This window comes from Prunus avium, chromosome 8 (genome assembly GCF_965620075.1).
Source record: "Prunus avium chromosome 8, drPruAviu1.hap1.1, whole genome shotgun sequence".
NCBI classification, from domain to species: Eukaryota; Viridiplantae; Streptophyta; class Magnoliopsida; order Rosales; family Rosaceae; genus Prunus; species Prunus avium.
Genome location: NC_142291.1, coordinates 24054793 through 24081684, shown reverse-complemented (window position 1 = coordinate 24081684; position 26892 = coordinate 24054793). Strand labels below are relative to the sequence as shown.

Genomic DNA, 26892 nt, shown 5'->3' with positions numbered 1-26892 from the left:
ACATCCTAAATTGTTATTCAACTCTCTCCCTCTCCTACAGTTATGAAATTTTAAAGAGAGGAAGAGAGAGAAACTTCACTGCAAGATAGTATCTTTTTTATTTTGTTTCTATTTGTATAGCAATAATATAATGTTGAGACATTCAAAACTCGACATCTTATACTCAACCCAACACAAGTCAGGCAAGTAGGTCTGAAACTAGTTTATTTATCAACAACCAAACAAGAAAACTAGTTTAATTCGTCAATTCTGTCAATGGACTTTTAGTGAAAAATAGTTGTTTAAACAATCTACAATATGAAAATAAAAAATAGTCGTTAACTTTTTACACCTAAATATAAATAGAGCTTAAAAATAGAATCCACGTTTTCTTGTGTTATTCGACAGAGTTTGGTAGGCTTGGTCAAGCTTGGAGACCTTATCAGATCACTCGTTCTCTAAATTAAAAACCAATTTATTTATAGATTATTCGTTTCACGTGGAAAAACCTAGATTTCTTGCCTATAAATATGAACCATTATTTGCATAAGCCTTCCATCCCTACTTCAAACACTTCATTTAAACATCTCTCGTTCTCAAAACACACTTCCTTTTCAATCTCTCTTCCAATGGCACCTGCAGTAACTTCATTAACTGAGGCATCCAATGGTCATGAAACCGAAGTTGCAAGCATCAAAAGACTAGCTGCCTCAGCTGCTCTCAGTTCTGTACCTTCCGAGTACACTTATACCAAAAATCCTAATGAACAAGGAGATGCAAATGACCCCGAACACTCAATCCCCACCATTGATTTTGCTCTTCTCACCTCTGGTTCTCCTGATCAACGGGCAAAAGTGATCGAGGAGCTAGGAAGAGCTTGTGAGGAATGGGGCTTCTTCCAGGTATGTACTTCCTTTTGTGTCAATCACAGAGAAATGCTCTTTCGTGATGCTTATGTTGCCAGACTATGAATATTAAGTTGATTTTGTTTGTTTTATATGCATTAACGCATGTGATGAAAATGAAGCTAATCAAACATTAAATGTATTCATGCTGGGTTTAATAGGTGACCAACCATGGTGTACCAGAGAGGTTGATGAAATCAATGATCGATGCGTGTCATAGATTTTTTGACCTACCGGAGGAGGAGAAGAAGGAGTTTCAAACAAAGAACCTGTTGGACCCAATTAGGTGCGGTACCAGTGCCAACGTCGCCATTGAAAAAGTTCGTCTATGGAGGGATTTCCTCAAGGTCATAGCCCACCCTGAATTCAACTCACTCTACAAACCTGCTGGATACAGCGAGGTTTCACTGGAGTACAGCAAAAGAACCCGAGAAGTAGCCACAGAAATATTGAAGGGAATATCAGAGAGCTTAGGGTTGGAGGCTGACTACATAGCAAAGGCCATGAACTGGAACCGTGGCTTACAAATTCTGGCCGCAAATTACTACCCGGCGTGCCCACAGCCTGATAAAGCGATCGGCATTCCTCCTCATACCGATCATGGACTGGTGACCCTCCTCATCCAGAATGAGATGGGTGGCCTTGAAGTCAAGCACAAAGACCAATGGGTGTTGGTGAATGCTACTCCGGGAGCTTTTATTGTTAACATTGGTGACCAAATTCAGGTACCAAAATAACACCCAACTTTTTTAAATCCAAAACCCATCTTATCTAAGAATTACAAAATCTAATAATTCTCTACTTATTTTCATAAATTAATGGTACCGATTTTTTATGAGTATGGTTAATTCTTTGTGGCAGATTTTGACAAACGACAAGTACAAGAGCATATGGCATAGGGCTGTTGTGAACAACAAAGCTACAAGGATATCAATAGCTGTGCCCCATGGACCCTCACTGGACACACCAGCTTTACCAATCCCAGAGTTGTTAGAGAGAGAAGGCCAAGCCCCAAAATACGTTGGGATGACATATGAGAAATTCATGGAGCTTCAAGCAAGCCCTGCTGCCCTCACCAAGCCTTGCTTAGATCACCTCCGAATCTAGGCTATCTCGACGATCCAATGAAGAGTAGTAGCTTCTTTTATTTCTGGTCTTCAAAAATATATATTGATTATGCGTTAAGTATATATTCATGCTCTGTGTTTTCAGATAGGCTTAGAAGTTATTTAATTATGCGTGAATTCATTGTGAAATTCTCAGCAAAGAGCAATTCATGTAATACAAAATTATCTATATTATAATTTATATATATAAGAAAATTATTTAATAGCATGACTATCTACCCTAAATAGGGAACTTGTTTTGGGGATTAATTAAGAAGATCAGAGAATGGAGAGAAGATGGAGAAGACGGGGATCCACCGTCATTGTAATGCTTTGAAAACCGTCGTTAAATCGACCGCCATCTTTTTGGATGTCAAACTACGACGGCTTTTCACCGTCGTTGTTTATCTGTAAAGTCGACGATTTTTAAAGAAAATCGTCGTTGTTTAGAGGTAAAGATCGTTAATTATAGGAGGAAAGACGACGGTTTTATTAACCGTCGTGTATTGTAGGTTAAGATGACGGTTTTTTATTAAAACCGTCGTGGATTGTAGGTTAAGATGACAGTTTTTTATAAAAACCGTCATCTTTACATATAATAGACGACCCTTTTTAAAAAAAAAACCGTCATATTTACTTCACAATAGACGACCCTTTTAAAAAAAAAACCGTCATCTTTACATAAAATAGACGACCCTTTTTAAAAAAAACCCGTCATCTTTACATATAATAGATGACCCTTTTTTATAAAAACCGTCGTAAATTATCTGTAAAGACCATGATTTATTATAAAAATCGTCGTCTAATAAGTTCCCAAACTGCTACATTTTAGTTCCTTTTGATTTCCTATGATACTATACAACGATTTTAACTAGAAAACCAACCATAATGCTTTATTAATGAATATATATACTCAAAAATAGTTTCTTTCATAAAACTTGAAGATTCAATAGTTATTACATAGTTAACCAATCTTTATTCTACAACAAACATAATTCCTACCAATTAAATATAAATATTCAATTGATACATATGGTAATTAAGTAGTACATTCTTTTCCTAACAAGACCTACATACTCCTAATCCAAGCCTTCCTCATCCAAACATACAAATGATGCGTAACTGAAGTCTCCTCCACATCATCCCTGTAAATAAATCAAAATGACAGAGAGAGAAAAACAGCTAAGATTATAACCATATAAAATTAGGTGGAAGAGAAATTTTACCATTGGACCATATTTCCATAGAAAACTTGTAAAATGAGCATAAAAAAGACCATCGAGAACTTGCAAAAGGAAAAATATATAAATAAAATGATGGTGAAAAGAGAAGGTAACAAATTTTCAACAACAAAAAGACATATGACTCACATAGTAAAAGACCATAGAAAACCTGCAAAAGAAAAAGTTATAAATCTGCAAATAAAAAAAAGAAGAGTTAGAGCATGATCTCTCAAAAGAAGCACAACAGTAATATACTTGGATAAGCTATTACCTTAAAGTGTCATCAGAGAAGAAGAGCAATAGATATGGCTGAAAAGGTCATAACTGATTAACAAGGTTCACAACTTGGTGCAACCATCACGATTTACAACCGAAATAATCTCAGGGAGACAAAGAACATACCAGAAACGCAAGGAGACTAATCCAGAATTCATTAGCAAGATATAGAAGGGTATTGAGAGATTATGTGACTTTCAAATAAAACCTTTCGAAAGGTAGGAGGCTAGGGTTTCGATCTTCACAATTATCAGGAGATTAGGACAATTATAGGGCTTGGACCTTCAGAGGAGTGCGAGGGCCAAGGGCATGAAATGGTGATGACAGCCATGGGCCTAAAGTGGCATGCGCGACAGATTTCGACGAGTGTTTCTAGATCGTGACTACGAAATTGAAAAGCTAATCAGACCAAGCCGTTGAGGTTGATGAGAAAGTTGAACACCTGAGATGGAGATCATCGTTAAAGAGCATGGAGATCGAGATCTTCACCATCCAACCAGCTTTAATGGTACCCATTATTTATGTATATGGTTAATTCTTTGTGGAAGATTTTGACAAACGACAAGTACAAGAGCATATGGCATAGGGCTGTTGTGAACAACAAAGCTACAAGGATATCAATAGCTGTGCCCCATGGACCCTCACTGGACACACCAGCTTTACCAATCCCAGAGTTGTTGGAGAGAGAAGGCCAAGCCCCAAAATACGTTGGGATGACATATGAGAAATTCATGGAGCTTCAAGCAAGCCCTGCTGCCCTCACCAAGCCTTGCTTAGATCACCTCCGAATCTAGGCTATCTCGACGATCCAATGAAGAGTTGTAGCTTCTTTTATTTCTGGTCTTCAAAAATATATATTGATTATGCGTTAAGTATATATTCATGCTCTGTGTTTTCAGATAGGCTTAGAAGTTATTTAATTATGCGTGAATTCATTGTGAAATTCTCAGCAAAGAGCAATTCATGTAATACAAAATTATCTATTATAATTTATATATATAAGAAAATTATTTAATAGCATGACTATCTACCCTAAATAGGGAACTTGTTTTGGGGATTAATTAAGAAGATCAGAGAATGGAGAGAAGATGGAGAAGAAAAGGAGAATGCATGAAAAAGAACTTGAAAAGAAAAAAAATATTTGCAATTGCTTGTAAGTATTTGTTTTCAGTTTGTGTAGCATTCCATTACAGTTTCTTACCCTCTTATCCATCCCTCTCTCATCCCTTCTTTCTCATTCTTCCTTTTAAATTTTTCCCTTGTATCTTCCATATAAAAATGAAATACGAAATGTTTATCAAACTAGTCTTTGTGATAAAATGAGCCTAATGCATGAATTATTCTTGTGACACAATTCCTGAAGATATGACCAAATTATAGGAATCAACTATGTTGCATGGACACTCCACTAAGCCCAAGAGTGGGAGTGTCATACACTTCTCAGACACCCGTGTCCAATGGCTATAGCCTTGTCCACGGTCAAACACTCTCCATATACGGTCAAGACACTCTCCGAACACGGGTCAACTAATGTGTTAATTCAATTATAATTCCTATAAAATTAATAAACTACATTTGAAAAAGAGTCCACCAAAGGGATGTCTTCAATTGAAAAAGATGCCAACAAAGGGATAAAACAGAAAGAATATAATTGACTTCAAGATGCCTACGGTATAAAGAATTCTAAGCTAATAGGTAGGCGTAATATCATCCATCTCTTAAACTAATTGTTTGTGCAAATAATCTCACGGGAGAATATTTGTAGACGATTCTTCCACCCTTTGAACTTCTTCTCTCTCGCTCCTTGCAAAATAAATTTAGGTCAATGGACCATGTTGCGTCGATTCAGCTGCACCAAAATGGATTCAGCTGCATCTTCAACTTGTGATACTCGCAAGTGCACGAGCCGTTCGGTAGTATAGCATATGTAAGTGCGAGGTCGATTCCACAGGGATTGGTGATTGAATAATCCAATTCAGTTTTCCTACACATAACAGAAAAATAAGAAAGAAAATAAATAAAATAAGAAAGAAAGAAAAGAAAATAACTCAAGTAGATAAGTTCCCAAGTTCAATTAGATTAACGGATTGATTCTAGCTAAAGTATGATTAAGCCATGGTGTTTGGTCCTAACCTTGTATTCCTAATTCCCTAATTTGATCATCTGTTGTCTAACCTAAACTAAGCATTAGGAATCCATTAAGCATAGAAGAACATTTTAAACAACCAAGTATGTATCTAATCCCTGTTGTCGAATGTCCATACATACTCTTCCTATTCATAGTTCAATTCGAATTAAAGCATGGTGTCTACTCTTAATTCAAACCAAGATAGCTAACATGCAAGCCTAAATGGTGATCAATCATTCAAACTAGCATATTAACTTATAAGCATAATGAATAAGAACAAAAACCATAATTGAAACTTGGAAACTAATCAAACTTGAAACTAAAGAAAAGAATTTACATAACAATGAAAAGTAAAGTGGAACTAAGAAAAACTTAAGGAGAATTTCAGCACAAATATTTCATTACAACAATTGAAAACTAGAAAGAGAAACTAAGAGAATTTGAGGGAGAGAAGGGAAGGGAGCTCTAGAGAAGTGTTTGAGAGCTCCCCTCCTTGGGGTTTTTTTTGAAGCTTGAAGACTTCTCTATTTATAGGGCTAAGAGGGAGGAACATCATGATGAATTCCAACACCACCATTCCTCTTTTAATACAACCCATAACTCTCACTTCATCTTGTCTATGTTAGTGTGGTTGGAATCAATTCCATCCCATACTTATTTTGCTGCTCTTGAAGCTTTCTTCACATGGGTTTTCAAAGGAGTTCAATTGTGGCTGCCTTTTGCTGCCAACCCATGTGGTTTTCTTTTGGTTGCTGAAAAGAAATGATTCTTCTGAACCAGACTTGGTGTAGGAAGGCCAGAGGTTTCAAAACGTATCCAATGGGGCTCAAATTTGGATATGTTATACTAGACACCCATTGGAACAACTTCTATGAATAAAGTATTCCCATCGGAGCAGTAGAAGTGTGCGTTTTGGGCCTTGCAAGTTGGCTGCCGAACAGAGACTGGAATTGACTCATTTCATTTCATTTCTTTCTTTTTGCTTCACATGCATGCACATGCTTCTCTTTAATAGCTCCAACATGTACCAACTTGCTCCTTTAGACTTTCATAGCTGGAATGCCTCCCTACTTCACTCATTATGTTGGGTACAAAGTCAGTTATGGCTAAAAGGAGGCACATGGCTAAAAGCTGGCAGCTGCAAATCCTCCTAAGCAGGGTTCAGTGTTGGACGGGCTAAGGACTCCAGATATGTTCAATTCGGCTGACATTTGGATATGTTATAGTACACACCCATTGGAACAACGTTCATGAAGATCTTCATCTCATCCGAGCCCCAGAGCATGCTGATCCAAGGCCAAGAAGTTGACCTACGAAACTGGGCTGGCAAGGGTTTGTAGCCAAAATTAGTTTGTCTTTAAGCTCTTCTTCCATTCACCCAAATCAGGCCTTAACATGCATGGATTGCATCATTTCCTATCCAAAGCCATCATTGTTACCTAAAACTCAATGAACTGAAAGATAAACACAAAAATGATTAAAAGCACAAGTTTAACTCAAAAACATAATCAAATCATAAGCTAGAAGGGTACAAAATGATATACAATTATGAACCGATCAGACCACACCCAGGGGGTGTTGATCAAAGGCCCTCTGATGCCAAAGTCAGTTAAAAGGATCTCGGAAGATGCAACAAATACTTAAAGGAGGGAGTTTTCGCTCACGTGGAGAGCCGGGTGGCGCGTGGTCGTGTGTAGTGTCGCGTGGCTATGTTTAGTGGCGTGTGGCCATGTGCGAAAGAGAGAGGAGAGGGTGGCGAGAGAAAGAGAGAGTGATAGAGAGTAGTTTTGCTAGGGTTTCATAATTACCTCAAATGTGGTGTATGCTTGCCTTTATATAGTCTCCTTGCTTGGCTAGGATTTGAAGAATAATTCCTTATTCAATTGGAATTATTCTTACCCAAAAATAGGTGATAGGATTACTCAAGGAGATTTGGTGGAAATTTTCATCCTTGATTTAAGGAGATATTCCTATCTTAAATTGACCTAAGGAATATTACTTTTTCCACGTGTCACCTTTCTATTGGCTGCCGAAAATATGTTTTCTCCTAAATGGCCCCCAACTTTTGCATGGCGCTTGTAGGGCATGGATTTAATAATAGGTCAATAAATTTATCTTTCGCGTTGTGGAACATTGATTTAATACGACGTTGTTTTGTAATATGCAGACGTGGATTCTGTAATATTATACGACGCGGACTAAGAACAGTTGGTCGTGTTTATGTAGGAGTTAACACAACGGCTGTTTTGTTGAACCGTCGTCTTTACTTTCTACGTTGGTGGCTTCATACCTGCTGTCGTTGTTTTTGGGTCAGAATTTAACTTTGAAGAAAACCTTTTTAATAAGACAACGCTTTTTTATTTAAATGCGTTGTTTAAAAAAAATATCCAAGCGGACCAACATTTTTTAGGTGTTTAAGTTACTTATCCACGATGGTTTTCTGTTACCGTCGTGTTTCTAAACACAACTACGGTATTTTGTTCTACCGTCGTTTTTTTCTGGACGTCTTTTTCACTTTTTGTAGTAGTGAATTCCCAGATTGGAAACTATCTTCACTTGCGATTAATTTAAGCCAAACAATTAATTTAAAAAGAAGATAAAGTATGTTGCAATGTATACTCCGGTCTGCTCTGCTATTGACTCAATCGATTCATGACAACAAAACACATGAGATAACCCTTTAATCTTTTGAGACTTCAATTGATGTGCTGTATAAGCTTCCTTCTCGATCTAACTATTGCACATCCAAAACTAAATATTCTTGTGATCTTAAATTCAATACCAAATATCCTATTAGCAACCATGTGTCTACTTATAAATTGTCAAAGTCATATGCATCATATATAAATCAGTTATATGATATATGATATGATATATGATGGATAGGTATAAAGCCGGTTGTTAGACATATGATGGAGATTACCAAGATACATTTGCTTCTCTTGCCTCTAGCTGCTAATTTAGAATTACCATTATTACATGCTAATACAATACATGTTCTTTTCGTCTCTAGCTGCTAATTTAGACTGACCATTATTACATGTCAAGAATGTCTTCTTTCATGGAGACCTACAAGAAAGGTGTTTATGGTTCGGGAAGTTTACTACATCTATGAAGAAATTTGAATATACTCAAAGTAATTCACACCATACCTTGTTCTTGAAGTGTCCGAATGGCAAACTCACTACTTTGATCTTATATGTTGATGATATGGTGCATTACTCGTGATGATGATGAGATGAAAAAATTGCAAAAGTATCTTGCGAAGGAATAAGTGCTTCCTTGGGATAGAAGTTGCTAGATCAAAACATGACATTTCTTTGTCTCAACGAAAGTATGTTTTGGACAATTGATATGGACCTTCATATTAGCCACATGATTCATCTGAATAGTAACTTCACTTAAGTTTAATGAAATGATCTTGTGGCTAATATGAAGGTTCACATGAGAGGTCCATATATGGCATTCTCACTATAGAATTTTTGGGAGTTCTCTTTATTTAATTGGGCTTTAATAGGGTTTGCACAATTCCTTATTTAAGTGGGATTGAGAGTTCTCTTTATAAATGACCAATTTAACATCACCCAAATTTATCAAGTGTGCATGCATCACAAGAATTTTGCGTTTTTTTTTCCCTTCTTGCACATGATATGAAAGCTTGTCGACAACAGTTGTAGGTTATTTGTAATGCTATTTTTTTTTCTATGACTTTTGAATGACATTGGTATTGTTTAAATTATAAGGATATTTGGTTGTCATTTTTTTAACTAAAGCTTTTAACCTTTCAAAATTGCACCTTCGCTAAAAAATTCTTGGATCTATCAGTGCCCAAAAGTGAGTTTTCTAGATAAATATATATATGCGTTCATTCTCTCATGCAATTAACATTATATCTGTTCTATTAGTTGATTTGATTAAATAGAAATTTATAATAAAATAATACATATGTTCTAGAAAGTTTGGTTTACAATCGTACACTATTTGTGTACATATGTTTGGTTTATAATAAATTTATAATAAAATAATACATATGTTTTATAATGGATGCCACTATTATTTGTGTCTATTAAATTAAACACACTTTCAAAAGTTTAGGTATTGAAGAGGTTATGCAAATAGTATACACCTAAAAGACTCTAGAATCTTTTTCATTTTGTTTCTATTGTATTAAGGCTTGGTCCAATGGATGTTGAGACGTTCAAAACTAGACATGGGTGCTATGCGGTGCAAGTTATGTTCTAGGTGAAACGTTATACCTTATTGACCCATTAATTTGAACTTTCTTTAAAACGAAGAATAAATCAGATGGTTCTTTTTTTTTTGGCTCAGAAATTATATGGTTCACAACATCCTAAATTGTTATTCAACTCTCTCTCCCTCTCCTACAGTTATGAAATTTTAGAGAGAGGAAGAGAGAGAAACTTCACTGCAAGATAGTGTCGACCTAAAAGACTCTAGAATCTTTTTGATTTTGTTTCTATTGTATAGCAGTAATATAATGTTGAGACATTCAAAACTCGACATCTTATACTCAACCCAACACAAGTCAGGCAAGTAGGTCTGAAACTAGTTTATTTATCAACAACCAGAAAAGAAAAACTAGTTTAATTTGTCAGTTCTGTCAATGGGGTAAAATAGTTGAGGTTTGAACTTTTGACTTGGACTTTTAGTAAAAAATAGTCGTCAACTTGTTACACCTAAATACAAATTATATATATACTAAACGGCAATCCAACTAAACACTGTTCTTAAGCACAGTGAATTTACGAAAATGCCTTTATTTTAAACTGTTCAGCCAGCTCTTTTTTCCCCTTCCACAGTAAAATTACGGTTTTGCCCTTGGCTGATTGTTTTCTGTTTTCCCCGTTTTGCCCTCTCTTTCCTTCGGATGTAACTAGCGGCTGTTCGTTGTTGAGAGGCGTCTGGTTCGATTTCAACTGGCTGGTTGGAGAGTTTCGGGGGCAAGGATGGGAGAGCCGGGTTGCTTCTTCGATGTTCATATGGAGGCTTCGACCTATGTTGCACAGACACGGAAACGGGGACACGGGAACGCGAACGGCGACATAGCGACACGGAAAATCTCAAAAAAGTAGGACACGGACACGGCTAGGACATGGCAATTAAAATAATAATTAATTCTCAATATTTCAAGACAGAGAAACAAGACTTTTATTAAAAATAAAAAATCAAATACAGATAAAATCATACAAAGATACAAAACACATCAAAACAGAGAAACAAAATAAAACATGGTTCACATTCATTATGTCTAATAGTCTAATACCCAATTAATAAAACAAATTCAAATATACTCAACAACTAATAACAAGACTTTTATTAAAAATAAAAAAAGCTCCAAACAGATACAATCATACAAAATACCCACACACAAAAAACACAACAGAGAAACAAAATTAAAAATCTGTGAAGCCTAACCTGAGTTTGCAAGAAGGAATCGTCCTTCTTGGTCACGATTTGCAAGAAAGAATCGTCCTTCTTGTTGTGTTTCTCTTAAAAAAAAACAGAAGAAATAATCTTCACCTCACCACCAAATTCACCTCTTCTACTACTGTGAAGAGGGAGATAAGAAAAGAAAGAGTGCTGCTATTTCCACCCACCTGTCCAATTTCCATACCCATCTTATCTTCAAAATTTTAAAGACAAATTTACCCATGTATAAAATGACTTCTAAGGTCACTGATCGGTGCATATTTACATATCATTTTGTACCCTTCTAGCTTATGATTTGGTTATGTTTTTGAGTTAAACTTGTGCTTTTAATCCTTTTTGTGTTTATCTTTCAATTCATTGAGCTTTAGGTAATAATGAGGGCTTTGGATAGTAAATGATGCAATCCATGCATGTTAGGGCCTAATTTGGATGAATGGATGAAGAGCTTAAAGACAAACTCAATTTTGGCTACAGTCCCCTGCCAGCCCAGTTTCGTAGGTCATATTGAAAGCTTTGTTTCAGCAACCTACATAGCTCGGATGAGGCCACATTCTTCATGAAAGTTGTTCCAATGGGTATGTAATATAACATATCCAACATTCAGCCCCATTGGATAAATATGGAGTCTTTTACCTAGCAAACACAGAGCCATGCTCAGGATGGATTTTATCAGCGCGCAAAATGAGTTAGCAATTTGTTTTGGCCTTAACTTCCTCCTCCGACCTTGGATTGGCCCAAATGATATATGGCTGGAAATAAGACATTCTGAACTTCAAGTTTGAGTGCTTAAAGTCTTAATTTGCTTAAGGGAAGCCCAATTCGTAAGCCCTTGAAGTTGCTGGTCATGCTGACCTCAGGATGAGCTATTATTTCTGGTTGGAAGCTTGGTCATGGTGACATGAAGATGAGCTAGGGCTGCTGGTGGGATTTATTAGTGAAGTGCATCAACCATTTCAGATTTTATAATGGAAGTGTTGTATGCATTAGTGAAGTACATCAACCATTTCAGATTTTATAAAACAAGTGTTGTATGCATTAGCCATACTTAATTCAGATTTTCAGCTTCCTTAGGCCTATATATAGTGAGGTTTCCCAAGCTTGTAAACACACCCCAAGGGGGGGAGCTCTCAAACACTTCTCTAGAGCTCCCTTCCCTTCTCTCCCTCAATTCTCTTAATTTTGCTTTCTAGTTCTCAATTCTAGCTTTCCTTTTGCTTCTTAGTTGTAATTTATTTTTCTTTGTTATGTAAATTCTTTTCTTAAGTTTTCAAGTTGAATTAGTTTCCAAGTTTCAATTATGGTTTTTGTTCTTATTCATTATGCTTATAAGTTAATATGCTAGTTTGAATGATTGATCACCATTTAGGCTTGCATGTTAGCTATCTTGGTTTGAATTAAGAGTATACACCATGCTTTAATTCGAATTGAACTATGAATAGGAAGAGTATGTATGGACATTCGACAACAGGGATTAGATACATACTTGGTTGTTTAAAATGTTCTTCTATGCTTAATGGGTTCCTAATGCTTAATTTTAGGTTAGACAACAAATGATCAAATTAGGGAATTAGGAACACAAGGTTATGACCACACACCATGGCTTAATCATACTTTAGCTAGAATCAATCCATTAATCTAAATTGAACTTGGGAACTTATTTGCTTGAGTTACTTTCTTATTTTCTTCCTTCTTTCATGTTCTTTGTTTTCGTTTCTGTTTTGTGTAGGAAAACTGAATTGGATCATTCAATCACCAATCCCTGTGGAATCGACCTCGCACTTACATATGCTATACTACCAAACGGCTCGTGCACTTGCGAGTATCACAAGTTGAGGATGCAACTGAATCCATTTTGGTGCAGCTGTATCTACGCAACAAGTTTTTGGCGCCGTTGCCGGGGATCGGTAACATTGTTTGATTCTATTTGGCTTTCCTACTTTATTTTTTTTCTTAACTGAACAATTTCAAGTTTTAAAGTTAATGACGTTAATGGACAAGTTGTGTTTGTAGTCCAACAGAAAAGGACAATTGCCCAACAAGCAAGAGAACTGGGTTTAAGTCCCAGCTTACACAACCCATTAGTGCTTGTTGCTTTGAAGCATGGAATTGGACTTGTGTTGATTTTTCCCTTTCATTTTTAGTTTTTTTTTATATTTCGTAATCCTTTAATTCCGTTTCAAGTTTTTGTGTGTTTGTTTTAGCAATGTAAATAGCTCAATAAAAATGGAGAGAGATGGCAACTTCAAAGATAGGAAGTGTGGAGTAGTGGGAGAAGTCGCGACCTCCAAGTGCATCCATGCTCGATCTAATCGCTTCAAGGGGGAGCATTTCAATCCTTTCTCTTTTTTGAATTCTGTTTATTTTCGTAGTTGTTTTTGCCTTTTGGTCCGCGTTGAGTTCTTTGTTTTTCTATGCTGAATCCAACCATATAAAGAACGTAAAATTTGGACTTACGGTTGGAAAGTTATAGCCTAAAACCTGAACAGAGGTCGAAGCTGAAAAACATAGAAACGAATCTGTCCAAATGGTGATAAACGGGTGATAGAAAGTGCTGTTTGTGTTTTTCTTTGGTTTATTGGTTTGTTTCTTTTAGTACAACTATTTATGTCGTTTGTTTGAATTTGTTTAGAGTACTTAGTTCATTTTCGTTTATGGTTTGTTGTTCCATTTTATCTTAATTTGTTTTTGTTTCTTATCTTAAAAATTTTAAAAAGATTTTTCATATGAGCTGACTTATGGTAACTCCAGTGAGCACTTCCGTCAATACAGTGTCTAGGAGTTCTATAGGCGACACCTTCGGTGTCTAAGAAGTTTGGGTTTTAAGCGGGACCATTGTGACCCCTCCAACCTTCCCGGATCCCCTGGCTGTGTTTTCTGAGGCCCTTAACTGGTCATCCGTGAGTTGCTTGTATATTTGTGTGTTTTAAAAACAATAATAATAATTATATAAAAAAAATTTGAAATTTGAAATTTGGGTTTTTATTTTTCCTTGTAAATTGCAATTTGGAACTTCTTTGTTGTTTTTTTTCTTTGTGTGGTCAGTTAGTTGTAAATAATAATAACAAAAAAAAAAAATTTTAAAAATTCAATTTGGAACTTCTTGGTTTTCTTTTATGTTTTTTTTTGTTTTATTAGGTTAGTTTATTTATTTACGTGGTGTGGTTAGTTAGTTTATTTCTGAGTGTTAAAAACACATTTTTATTCAAACATTGCATTCAAAAAGATAAAAAGTTTAAAACAAAAAAACAAAAAAACATTCAAGTAAATTAAAAATAAAAACAGCTTCTTCATCTTCATCTTCATCTTCATGGCATGCCTCTGTTTTCTCTTACTTGCAGAATCTGCAGCAGCTCCACATGGTCCTCATTTTTTCTCTGCAGTGCTTCCACGTGCTGATTGGCACAATAGAGCCACTTCTGCAAGTCCGCCACCATAGCCTTCAAGGAAGCTATTTCCTCGCTCATCGCGGCACACTCCCGTGTTCTCGCCAGCAATCGCATGCCCAAATTGGTAGCCGAGACCGCGTGGAGTACAGTTAAATTGTGGGACTCCTCCACCGCTGCCTTGTCAGACCTCTGTGCCACATGCAGATGATCTGTCGGTGTGAGCTTATTACCAATCATGCCTCCCAGCAGCGCTGCTCTGTTCGGCATTGCCTCAGAAAAGTTCGGTATTATCTCAGCAAAGTTTGAGGCCGTACCGTGATGATATGTGGAGTTTGGGAAGACATGGTTTGGAGGAACCCTTATCTGCGCATTCGGTGGCGCAAGGGACAATTCAAGGTTAAGATCATCAAGGTGAGTGCATGAGGATGCCATTGTTTTGTTTTTGGATTTTTTGATGTTTTTCTCTGAATTTGCATTAAGAAATGCGGGGTGCTCTTCTACTTCACCGAGATGAGTTTAAATAGACTTATACAGATGAGGGAGCCGAAAGCACTTCGGATCTCGAGGGTGCTATCCTGTGCTCTTTTCTCTCGGATCCCTTCATTTCCGGCGCAAATTGCGAGCACGTTTTTTTTTAAAAGGGAGCATGCTTACACTTTCACTTACTTTTGCCTCCCTGTTTTCTGATGTTTGTGTTTTTGCTTTTTTCAGTTGTTATTTTATTTTATTTATTTTCAATTGTTTTCTTCTTGTTTGTCAGGTTTCTCAAGAATTTAGTTGGAAGAAGAGACAAAATTAAAGATGCGTCTTGGACACCTGGTGCAAGAATCCCATCTCTTCTTTTAAATTCTTGTTTGAATTGCGTGTTTATTTCAGTTTTTATTTATTTATTTATTTATTTATTTATTTTTTATTAGGTTTTATAATTTAAAACTCATAGGATATTCTTTGAAGGAGCTAAATTTTTGGTAACTCCAGTGAGCAACCGCAGTCTATACAGTGTCTAGGAGTTCTTTAGGCGGCACCTTCGGTGTCTAAGAAGTTCGGGTTTTAAGCGGGACCATTGTGACCCCTCCAACCTTCCTGGAACCCCTGGCTGTGTTTTCTGAGGCCCTTAACTGGTCATCCTTAAGTTTTTCTCTTAAAAGAAGAAGCAGCTATTTGTGTGTTTACTTAACTAATAAAAATTTCATGTTTGGGTTTTCGTGTTTTTGTTTGATTGTCATTCTTTAAATTTAGGGTCAATCGTCTCTTTGAGATAGCATAACATTTTTATAAATAAAATTAAAAAAAAAAACTTTAAAAATAAATAAATAAATAAAAACTGAAATCATTTCTTCTTGGCGCTCGGTGTCTCGACCATAGGAGCTTTTAGTTTGGCCGTCTGGATGTCCACTTCTGGGTCTTCACGCACAGCCTCTTGGGGCTCATCACTTGAGCTCCCAAAGATCGCAATCTTAGCTTGAGCGTAACTACTCTCGTGATCTGCTTTCTTGCGTTTACCCGGTCGGTCTAGGTCCTCCAGCTGCTTTCGCATGTCGCGAGAATACAACTCTACCATCTTTGATAGGTTTTTATTCTCGTCCCGCAATACTTCTAGCTGGTGTCGATTCACCTCCACTATCCTTGACCTTTCCCTTTTCAAGCTTTTTATAGCACTCTGACAATCTTCAACCATACTTCGCTCCGCCGCCAACTGAGCTTTGAGCACCTCCACCTCATGGGACTTCGCAAGTAGGCGATGACCCAAACTTGCGACTATTGCTGTACTCTGCACGCTCAGTGCCAGGGCATCGCTCACGACCCGGTTGTCATCCCTTGTCCCCAGCACACGTATATCTTTAGGAGTCACTTAATTTCTGCCAACTCCAATGGCAACATCGTTGTCCAGGAGTATTGAGTCATTGACAGTCACATGCCCCCGTGCGGAAGCAAAGTAGGGCATCCATACTGGTGCCGCTGCTTGGCCTCGTGTCTGAGTCGGTGGAGCTAGGTTGAGATCCAACGAAAATGGGTAGTTAGAGGCCATTTGATTTCTCACTCTCTTTTCTTCTTTCTTTCTTTTCTCTTTTGTGTGTTTCTGAGTTTGCGTTTTTTTCACCCTTTCTTATAGACTTAGTCTTTGACAAACCCTAGCCATTACAGCATCTGAGCATTTTCTGAATTTCCAGCATTCCTTGAGTCCCACAACCTTCTCGCCTTCCAACCATACCCAACTCATTTATCACGACGTGTCTTTTCTGAACGAACGCGTTCAGTAAAGTCTTCGCGCCTTTCCATGAGCCCGTAATTTTTGCTTGTGGAGTCTGCGGCGCCTCTATGCATCGACACGTGTCTCGCCCTGTCTGTTGGTCCCTTACACTGAACCGAGACATCATGACCCATGTTAAAATCCCGCTCTTTGTGTTGCTAATCACGGTTCGATAGTTTGTTTTTACAAAACTAAATAATAATAAAAAGCCGGAAATGAAAACAAATTGTGGGTCGGGTTTCACTTTAGTTTGGGTTTCAAAGTGGGTTAAATTCACCGTGGTTTGTGTTTCGAAATTGTGGGCTTTGAGCTTCAAAATTTTTTTTTGGGTTTCAGAATTGTGTGATTAGGGTTTACTGTTTCTTTTTTTTTGTTGTTTGTTTGTTTGTGTTGTAATTTTTATTTTATAATTATTTTGTTTTTGTTTTCTTTTGTGATTTTGTGATTTTATTTTATTTTATTTGCTTTAATACCTTTCATTTGTTGTTATGACATTGTTTGTGGCTAATTTTTAAACATTGAGGACAATGCTCATTTCTAGGTTTGGGGGTATTGGAGTTTAGCAAGTAAACTTGGTTTTTCTTAAAAATTTTTTTTTTAAAATTTAAATTTCTTTCTTGTTTTGAATCTTGTTTTGTTTAGTCACTTTCCGAACACATTTGATGAGATTGTGATAAATGTTGCATGACTTAAATAAAAAATTGAATTTTATTTATTATTTATTTTTTTCCTTGTAAATTTTTATTGTAAAAAATAATAATTAATTAATTAATTAATTTGGCATCGTTCTAGCATGACATGTTCGAAACCTTCTTTGCACTTGCCATTTGTTTCATAATTTTCCAATTAAAGGATTTGCATGATCTAAAGAATTGTATGAATCATAAATTAGACTTATTTAACCAACTATATAAAGTGAGCTTTTGAACCTTGTACTTCAATTCATGAGTGTTATATACATACTCTTATTTTCTTGTCATCAAAGTTGTTGTTTGATCTCATTATTCATTGATTTGGTTGAACACTTAAAAGTCATTCATTCTTATGCAATTTGATTTCATGACATTTAAGAAGTGATATTAAGGCCCTCTTTGGATCGTTTGTGCCTTTCAAGCTAACCTTATGCATGCTTAAGCATGATTTTCCATTGTTAACCATTTTGAGCCTACATGTAAACCTTTTCTTTCATTTTACCAATTATATTTCCTCGCCTTAGCCCGAAAAACAAGAATTTACCTTTCTAAGGAACTCATGAGCTCTAATTCGGATGTGTTTTTCATGCTAAGTTTGGGAAGGGATATTACATAAAGAAAAAAAAAAATTCACTCAATTGGTGAAAGAAAAGAAAAGAAAAGAGAAAAATTGTGATTAAGTGGTGGTTGAATGAAATTTCATTTTTGGGTTTCATTTTTGGGCCTTCAAAATAAATTGGTGGTTGTTCAGGAAAGGAGTGAATCAATGTAAATGAAGGTATAAGGAGTTTTGATCATGTAAAAGAAAAATAAATTCTCATTGTGATGATTCGAAGTCTTGTAAACAATTGTTTTATGCTCTTATATTTTGAGTTCCTTGGACTTTGTTTTATCCATACCTTTCATTTCTTACTCACCTTACACCCTTGGCCCCATTACAACCTATGTTAAAGACCTAAATTGATCTTAAATGTCATGTGGTTGAATTGCATTTATTTTTCTACTTTTAAGTGTTTGGCATCCTTCTTGAGATCATATTAATGCAAGTTCTTCATCTTTCTATTGCGAGTTAAGTCCCTTATGGTTTAAGTCTAATCTCATGTTTATAACTGAGTGTTGCATTGTAGCCCTCTTCCGAGTGATTCATTTGTGAGAGGACAATTTTGGTGAGATTTGAAGTTGAATTTGTGCTTTGTATGATTTTTGAAATTATGTGAAAACTAAGATTGGGGAATTTGTTGCATTTGGCTATCACACTACCACACTTTGAGCATATTATGTTTTGACCTTTGCCGCTTTGTGAATAATGTCCAAAATTGAGCTTTTATTGTTAAAAACTTTTGAGTCATGTGCATGAGTCATTTCTCTTCAGAAAATGTTCGGAAAGATTGTTTTGAGTTCTTTTTATTTTTTTAATTGTTTTTCTTTTTGTTTTATTTTTTTTGTTTTTGTTAATGTATTTATGTTTGTTTTTGTTTTTGGTTTTGCTTAAGGACTAACAAATCTAATAAGTTTTCTAACCATTTTATTTTGCAGAGTTAGAAAAACGTTTGTGGGTATCGTATCTGTTAAACCCTCAGGAGACACAACTCCTCCTACTAGGGATGCCTAGAGGTTTAAAGGCTTGTTGCATATGCTCAATGCAATCGAGTTACCTACGAAAGTGGTCTAGTTAACTTCTTGTTTGTTTTTATCTTTGTTTTCCTTTTGTTTTGCTCGAGGACTAGCAAAATCTAGGTTTGGGGGTATTTGATCGGTGCATATTTACATATCATTTTGTACCCTTCTAGCTTATGATTTGGTTATGTTTTTGAGTTAAACTTGTGCTTTTAATCCTTTTTGTGTTTATCTTTCAATTCATTGAGCTTTAGGTAATAATGAGGGCTTTGGATAGTAAATGATGCAATCCATGCATGTTAGGGCCTAATTTGGATGAATGGATGAAGAGCTTAAAGACAAACTCAATTTTGGCTACAGTCCCCTGCCAGCCCAGTTTCGTAGGTCATATTGCAAGCTTTGTTTCAGCAACCTACATAGCTCGGATGAGGCCACATTCTTCATGACAGTTGTTCCAATGGGTGTGTAATATAACATATCAAAAATTCAGCCCCATTGGATAAATATGGAGTCTGTTACCTAGCAAACACAGAGCCATGCTCAGGATGGATTTTATCAGCGCGCAAAATGAGTTAGCAATTTGTTTTGGCCTTAACTTCCTCCTCCGACCTTGGATTGGCCCAAATGATATATGGCTGGAAAGAAGACATTCTGAACTTCAAGTTTGAGTGCTTAAAGTCTTAATTTGCTTAAGGGAAGCCCAATTCGTAAGCCCTTGAAGTTGCTGGTCATGCTGACCTCAGGATGAGCTATTATTTCTGGTTGGAAGCTTGGTCATGGTGACATGAAGATGAGCTAGGGCTGCTGGTGGGATTTATTAGTGAAGTGCATCAACCATTTCAGATTTTATAATGGAAGTGTTGTATGCATTAGTGAAGTGCATCAACCATTTCAGATTTTATAAAACAAGTGTTGTATGCATTAGCCATACTTAATTCAGATTTTCAGCTTCCTTAGGCCTATATATAGTGAGGTTTCTCAAGCTTGTAAACACACCCCAAGGGGGGGAGCTCTCAAACACTTCTCTAGAGCTCCCTTCCCTTCTCTCCCTCAATTCTCTTAATTTTGCTTTCTAGTTCTCAATTCTAGCTTTCCTTTTGCTTCTTAGTTGTAATTTATTTTTCTTTGTTATGTAAATTCTTTTCTTAAGTTTTCAAGTTGAATTAGTTTCCAAGTTTCAATTATGGTTTTTGTTCTTATTCATTATGCTTATAAGTTAATATGCTAGTTTGAATGATTGATCACCATTTAGGCTTGCATGTTAGCTATCTTGGTTTGAATTAAGAGTATACACCATGCTTTAATTCGAATTGAACTATGAATAGGAAGAGTATGTATGGACATTCGACAACAGGGATTAGATACATACTTGGTTGTTTAAAATGTTCTTCTATGCTTAATGGGTTCCTAATGCTTAATTTTAGGTTAGACAACAAATGATCAAATTAGGGAATTAGGAACACAAGGTTATGACCACACACCATGGCTTAATCATACTTTAGCTAGAATCAATCCATTAATCTAAATTGAACTTGGGAACTTATTTGCTTGAGTTACTTTCTTATTTTCTTCCTTCTTTCATGTTCTTTGTTTTCGTTTCTGTTTTGTGTAGGAAAACTGAATTGGATCATTCAATCACCAATCCCTGTGGAATCGACCTCGCACTTACATATGCTATACTACCAAACGGCTCGTGCACTTGCGAGTATCACAAGTTGAGGATGCAACTGAATCCATTTTGGTGCAGCTGTATCTATGCAACAGTCACGCAACCCACTTATTCTAGACTTCAGTTCCTTAGCTAATTTGTTGACACCTAGACACTAATTTACTCTAAGTTAACGCTGTTAATTCAAAATAAAAGTTAAAAAAAAAATTAGAAAGAAAGAAAAAAATATACCCAGGAAACAACCACCAAACAACCCACTCGACCCCACGACAACCAACCTCCCCTCCTCACCTCACCGCCAGCCACATCTCTCTCCCAACTGAGCAACTTGAGAAGGAAAGGGCGACCAGACTACCCACGCGACCAATTGTGTATTAGATGACTATATTTCTGACAAATAAGCCAGGCCATTCTTTTACCATTTGATGCACGTATGTTGTGTTCTTCTAGCCTTCTGTGTCTAGTCAGTACATAGGCAACCATCACACTAGGAGGTTGATTTGTCATTGAGGCTTAGGCAAAATGTTGAACTACTAAAACAGAAACTCAAAGAGAACCCCAGATACAAACCTTTTAAATCCTTGTTTATTTATTCGTGGGTTGATTGAAATAGTGAATGGAGAAGAAGGTTAGATTGGGATTTAGGTGGACTTAGTGGGTCATAACATAACAAAGGTTTGACAGAGGGTTTGAAGCAGTTTTGAAGCTTTTGTTTAATACAACTGAGGAGGAGGAGGCGACGGCGGCTTGGCTGGCGGTGGAAGGTACGTGGTTCTTGTTAGGTTTAATGGACTGTGCGGCGGGTGGCTGCTAAAACTCTTCATTTTCTAATTTTCTGTATTCATTTATTTTTTAATTTTTTTGTACTCAACAGTGTTAAGTTAGGGTTAAAAGTGTTAAGTGAATGTCCAGGTGTTAAGGGTATTTTAGGAATAATGGTGGGTGGAAAGATAAGATTGTATTTTTTAAAATTTAAATGGTGGGTGTGAAGATAAGGTGGGTGGAAAATAGGACATTGGGGTGGAAATAGCAGCACTCAAAAGAAAATAGAGATAGAGAACATAAAAAAAGAATTTGAAAACAAAGGGAAAAATGTGGGATTCATTTAGGTTTAAAAAGTATTTTTCCACTTTTAACCCATCTTTTTAAAAATATTTCAAATCAGTCCATTAAAGTTTCAAAAATCACATTTAGACCCCAACTTTTATTTTCAAAATTTCAATCTGGTCCCTGCCGTGTCTTGACCGTGTCGGAGCCATGTCTTGACCGTGTCAGCGACGTGTCTTGATCGTGTCCCAGCCGTTGACCGTGTCCAACGCGTGTCGTTGGCGTGTCGGCGTGTCCGACACTCCGACACTCCAGCAGTTTGGAGTGTCGGTGCAACATAGGCTTCGACTTCCATTTCCCTAAGAGCAACTTTATGTTTCTTTTCCTTCCGAACCCATCAAAGCCTCCTCCTCCTTCAAAACCCTTCCAAATTCCCAAACACCCTCCATTGCCATCTCCACTGCAAATTTCTTCGATAACCAGATCCAGCGGATGAGGCAATATCTTGAGGTTAGACACGACGACGGGCATCAATTGGCGCAACAATCTTGGTAATCTTAGAGACACAACTCGCCTTTTATTCTTCCTTGCACATACAATTTGTTTTTGGGTCTGAATTTGATGACAGAGTGAAAGTGAAACGCTAAAAACTGGAGATTTTGGTACAAAGATGGCATTTTGAATCTAAGTGTTTCTGAAGAATTTGTTTGTTGGCTGGGAGATTTTTTGTCCTTTGTACGAATTGGGGCTCATTTATTTGGTTAATTTAGGTTCATTTATTTGGTTAATTTGATTTCAGGTTCTTGGGTAATCCCTAAGGCTATATAAGAGCTGAGGTATTTATATATCACAACATATTGGTAAGCTTCAAATCAGGTTCAATTTTCTCTATTAATTTTAGTTTTTATTCTTTGACTGTAGCACTGACCTTCGTTTTTGGTGGTGTAGGGTTATGAGATAGAATTTTCAAATCTTTGATGACATATTAATATTTTTGACTTTTTCCTTTTAGTTTATGGAAGATATGATGTATTTGGAGACAGGGACGGATCCAGGAATTTTCCTTGCAGGGGTCAATGTCTAAAAGGGTAAAAACTTTCTATACAAAAATAAACTCATAAAAATGAGAAGATAATTTATAATTCATAATTAATAGAAAAAACCACATTACAATTGTCCACGACGAGTTTTCATATTCTGAAAACGTCCCATAATAGTTTCATTATCAATACTAACAAACACATCTTTCTCAATATAAACAAGTAAGCTATCACTCAACCATTGATCTCCCATTCGGTTGCGAAGTGGACCTTTGATAACATTCATAGCAGAAAATGCTCTCTCCACCGAAGCAGTCGCAACCGGTAAAGTTAAGGCTAATGTCAGAAGCGAATAGACATAATTAAATGTTCTATGCAACCCTTTCTCCACCATTTTTCTTGCAAGGCCACCGATCCCTTTCAATTGAGAATAATCATTTTTCTTGCAAGGCCACCGATCCCTTTCAATTGAAGTGTCACTCTCATCACGACCACGAAAAGGAAGACCTTGCTTCAACAAAAATCTCACACAATCAAGAGAAGCTGTCAAGCAAATACGATAATCAATGCGAGATTGGTCTGATTGCTTTATCAAAACTGTTTGGATGTGTTGCTTCTGATTCATAAGATCCACACAATATTGTCTAGATTGATTATGAACACTCCCAACACCTCCAATATGTTGCCTAATTTTATCTTTCTTCTTCCAATTTCTAAAACCCATCTCTGTGAAGGCATCACTACACCCTTGACCAATTTTGAAATTGGATTTGAAGAGATAACAATAAAGGCAAAATGCAGCATCTTTACTAATACTGTACTCCAACCAGTCAAACTCATCAAATCACTTGACATTAAAGCGTCGATCATACCCTGAAAGATCGGTTTGTGGAAATGTGTGATCTTTAGGTTGACATGGACCTTTTTGTAGATATGCCCTTCGAACTTCGTCTCGAATGTTAGGATCATAATCCAACAATTGGGGCCGAAGTCCAGGGTCTGCAGGAAGATTAGCCAAGACATCTTGCAACTCACTTTCTTTCGTACTACCCACCACATCTTTCGAAATACCCACATCTCTTACACTTGAACTACCCACATTATCCGAACTAGAAGTAGTTGATGAAAACTTTCTCTTATAATATCGATCCATAACTGTATATGTATGGTAGAAATAATCAATAGAGCATACAAACTAACAAATATAAAAACAATCTATTAAACAAATCCCTAATTTATTCAAACTAATCAAAATAAAATCACAAGAAGTAATAAAAAAATAATATTTAAGAATCTTCATAAATTAACAAACACAAAAACTAATTCAAAACATATTCTTATCACAGTTTTCAGTTTTTGCCCGGTTTCTCATGCAACAGCCAACAATACATTATTCAATTATTGAATTTCCCATTGTATCACAATAAAAAAAACAAAAAAAAAAGAATTATTTCAGATAATAGGGTATCTAGCTTAGCTACCCCTTATTTCACAATACCATGAATAGTGAAGAGCAAAAACAACTTAATAACTGCTACGAAATGTGAAATTGTTACGAAATGTGAGAACTAAGCAAAAACAACTTAATAACTGCTTGGGAAAGCTAGTAAACAAATAAGCAACTAACCTTTAAATCCCGAACCTTGGAATTTGTCCTTGGAGCCTGTTGAAAGACAAATTCAACTTTGAAATCAAATTGAATTTGGGGTTGATTTTTTTGCTTTGTTGCCGCCACTAAGGTGTCGCTGTCGCCAGCCCCGGATGGGTGGATTAGAGAAGCCGTTCGTCGGATTGGGTGAAGATTGGTTCAATATGATTAGGGGTTTGGGGATTTAGGGTTCAAAATGGAGCTGAAACTGATATGAGGAGGGGAGGTATCGGGCTCTCTGTGTTAAACAGAGTCTGCGCCCAATTTTTTGTTTTTGTTTTTTTTAAAATCCTGAGCCAAACCTGAGCCAAAATGACGTCGTTTTGGCCAGGTTTGTTTAAAAAAAAAAAGACATTAGTAGAACGACGTCGTTTTGATGTCGAGGAGGAAAAAAAAAAAGGGAAAGCGCGCAAGAGGGCTGCGCGCTGGAGAAGCAGACTTTGGCTCTTTGGGGACTTTCATCAAACACTTTGCAGGGGTCAATTTTCTCCTCTTCAATGGCAGATTTCAGAGGTTGCAGGGGTCACTTGACCACCCTTGCTCCTCTGTAGATCCGTCCCTGTAGACAGTGTAGCATCCCCATTGCAATACAGTTAGTGAAAGAACTTTTTCTTAATAAATGTTTTTTTTGTTTTCAATTCATAGTGGAAATAACTTTAAAGTGGGAAAAGATCATCAATTTTTAACAATGAGGATGAGATTTTTTTTTAAAAGGTTGGCTACACATCAAAACACTGTCAAAGATGTAGCACATGTGGCACTAATGCTCTAATTAGGGGATCACCAGGTTGTTCAAAGCTCTGTTTTAGAATCTAGAATGTCTTTATTTTTCGCTCTTTAGGTTGTTGCTTGATTTTATTTCAAATTGCTCCTCTGCAAATGATTGGTTGCAAGTCACAATTATGGGCCGTTGAACTAATTTCCAGAAACAAATTCATCACATTGGGTTAATTAATTATATAGGGTTTGGTCGATGTTTGGTTTTATGGAATTTGTTTTTTACAGAACATTTGGCATTGGTCTACACTGTTTTGCATGCATATGGATTTTGAAATGAGTTGTGATGTGTGTATTTATTTTTCTCTTTATGGTGTTGGTTACTTTTCAACCAATTAACATGTGATTCTCCTCTCAAGGAATTTGAAAAAAAACCAGTCTTCACTTCGTATAATCATATTTTCATGTTTTCATTTGTTTGTGTAAGAAAGGGAAATGTAACAAAAAGTATAGTTTCTGTTGGGGTCTATATTCTTGATATTCTTCAATACCAAGATTAGTATTGAAACAGATTAATTAATTAATTGAGACTGTCTTATCTCACAAGCAAAATCAAAATTATATTTATTAACCTAATTTTGTTTTTCTATCTTTGTATTTTAGATAGCTGTTGTGATCCTGCTTTTGTGTGGCTGTTTTTGGAAATGCTTGATAGCTTCTTTGACTACAGGTTAGTGTTTCATCCATTTTTTTAAAGACTGCATGCATGGTGGCTGTAGCTTATTGATTGCCAAATATTATGACAATTGAAAATTCTCATTTCTGTGGTTCTGTCAATATCACGGTGCATTTGCTTTGCTTAATTACAGTTTAAATGTGATTGATAATTTAAAATTTTATAAATGCATGTTTTTTCTCCTTTCCAGTTATCAATCTGTTGCCTGGGGTTTAAAATTTCTGTGCATAATGCGTAAAAGGACTAGAGATAGCAAACGAAATCAGCTGATGCAAGAAGCTCATAGTTTTGCCATTTCAAATGGTATAGAAATCTCTTATGAAAGTGTTTGTCTTGCCGATGATAAACATAAAACCAGATAAGAAAATGTGTCTGATTCTAACAATTTACCAATTATCAGTTTGAAGAAGAAAAAAGCCCATGGCAGTTCCAAAATTGCCTCTCCTACTTCCACATCAGAGTTTATGCTCTTTTCTTTTCAATTCATTCATCTCATTAACGTACACATTACATACATAATATTTCATCGTTCACAGCTTATTTCTTCATTCAATTTCTCTATATTAAGTGGTAGTTGATTGAATTGAATTTGGGCAAAGTTTCCTTTCTCATAATTGTTTTCAATTATGATTCAATTTTAAAGAAAATTTATCAACTCTTCTTTTAAAATATGATTTTTCTCAAACGTCTTTTAGAATGCAATTTGGTTTCATTCCTTTGAGCCAATGTGTTTGATTTTAAAGCATTTGCCTTGCATTAATTTTTGTGGTTTACACAAGTGATGTACATATATTTCAATTCTCCTTGATTCTAATATTTTAGTCACTCGAAATTTTTGTTCGACGTTTTTGCAGAACCATCTGCCCAAGCCTTCAGTTTTTGTTTCCATCGTTCACCTTCTTCGTTGCCTTCTTCTTTCCATCCGCTTCCATTGTTCACCTGTTTCCTCGCCTTCTTCTCTTTGGGTCATGCTAGGGAGACCAACTTGGGAGACCAACTTGGGTACCAACTCTCTAATAGA

The 26892-nt window shown here is 36.2% G+C and overlaps 1 protein-coding gene and 1 long non-coding RNA gene across 3 annotated transcripts; both read left to right on the top strand.

Moving 5' to 3' along the window:
- The first annotated feature begins 553 nt into the window (after nucleotides 1–553).
- Nucleotides 554–2151, top strand: LOC110766076 (2-oxoglutarate-dependent dioxygenase 19-like). Its single transcript, XM_021969332.2, has 3 exons — nucleotides 554–881; nucleotides 1046–1609; nucleotides 1746–2151. Exons 1-3 carry the CDS (start codon nucleotides 609–611, stop codon nucleotides 1989–1991), a joined length of 1083 nt encoding a protein of 360 aa, XP_021825024.2. The 5' UTR covers nucleotides 554–608; the 3' UTR covers nucleotides 1992–2151.
- Nucleotides 2152–22142: 19991 nt separating this feature from the next.
- LOC110766071 (uncharacterized) lies at nucleotides 22143–26828 on the top strand. Of its 2 annotated transcripts, XR_015826214.1 has the most exons (5): nucleotides 22143–22281; nucleotides 22530–22590; nucleotides 25799–25865; nucleotides 26062–26174; nucleotides 26726–26828. It is a non-coding gene; the product is annotated as an uncharacterized LOC110766071 (long non-coding RNA). The 2 variants fall into 2 exon arrangements; XR_002528099.2 differs by lacking the exon at nucleotides 26062–26174.
- The last annotated feature ends 64 nt before the right edge of the window (nucleotides 26829–26892 follow it).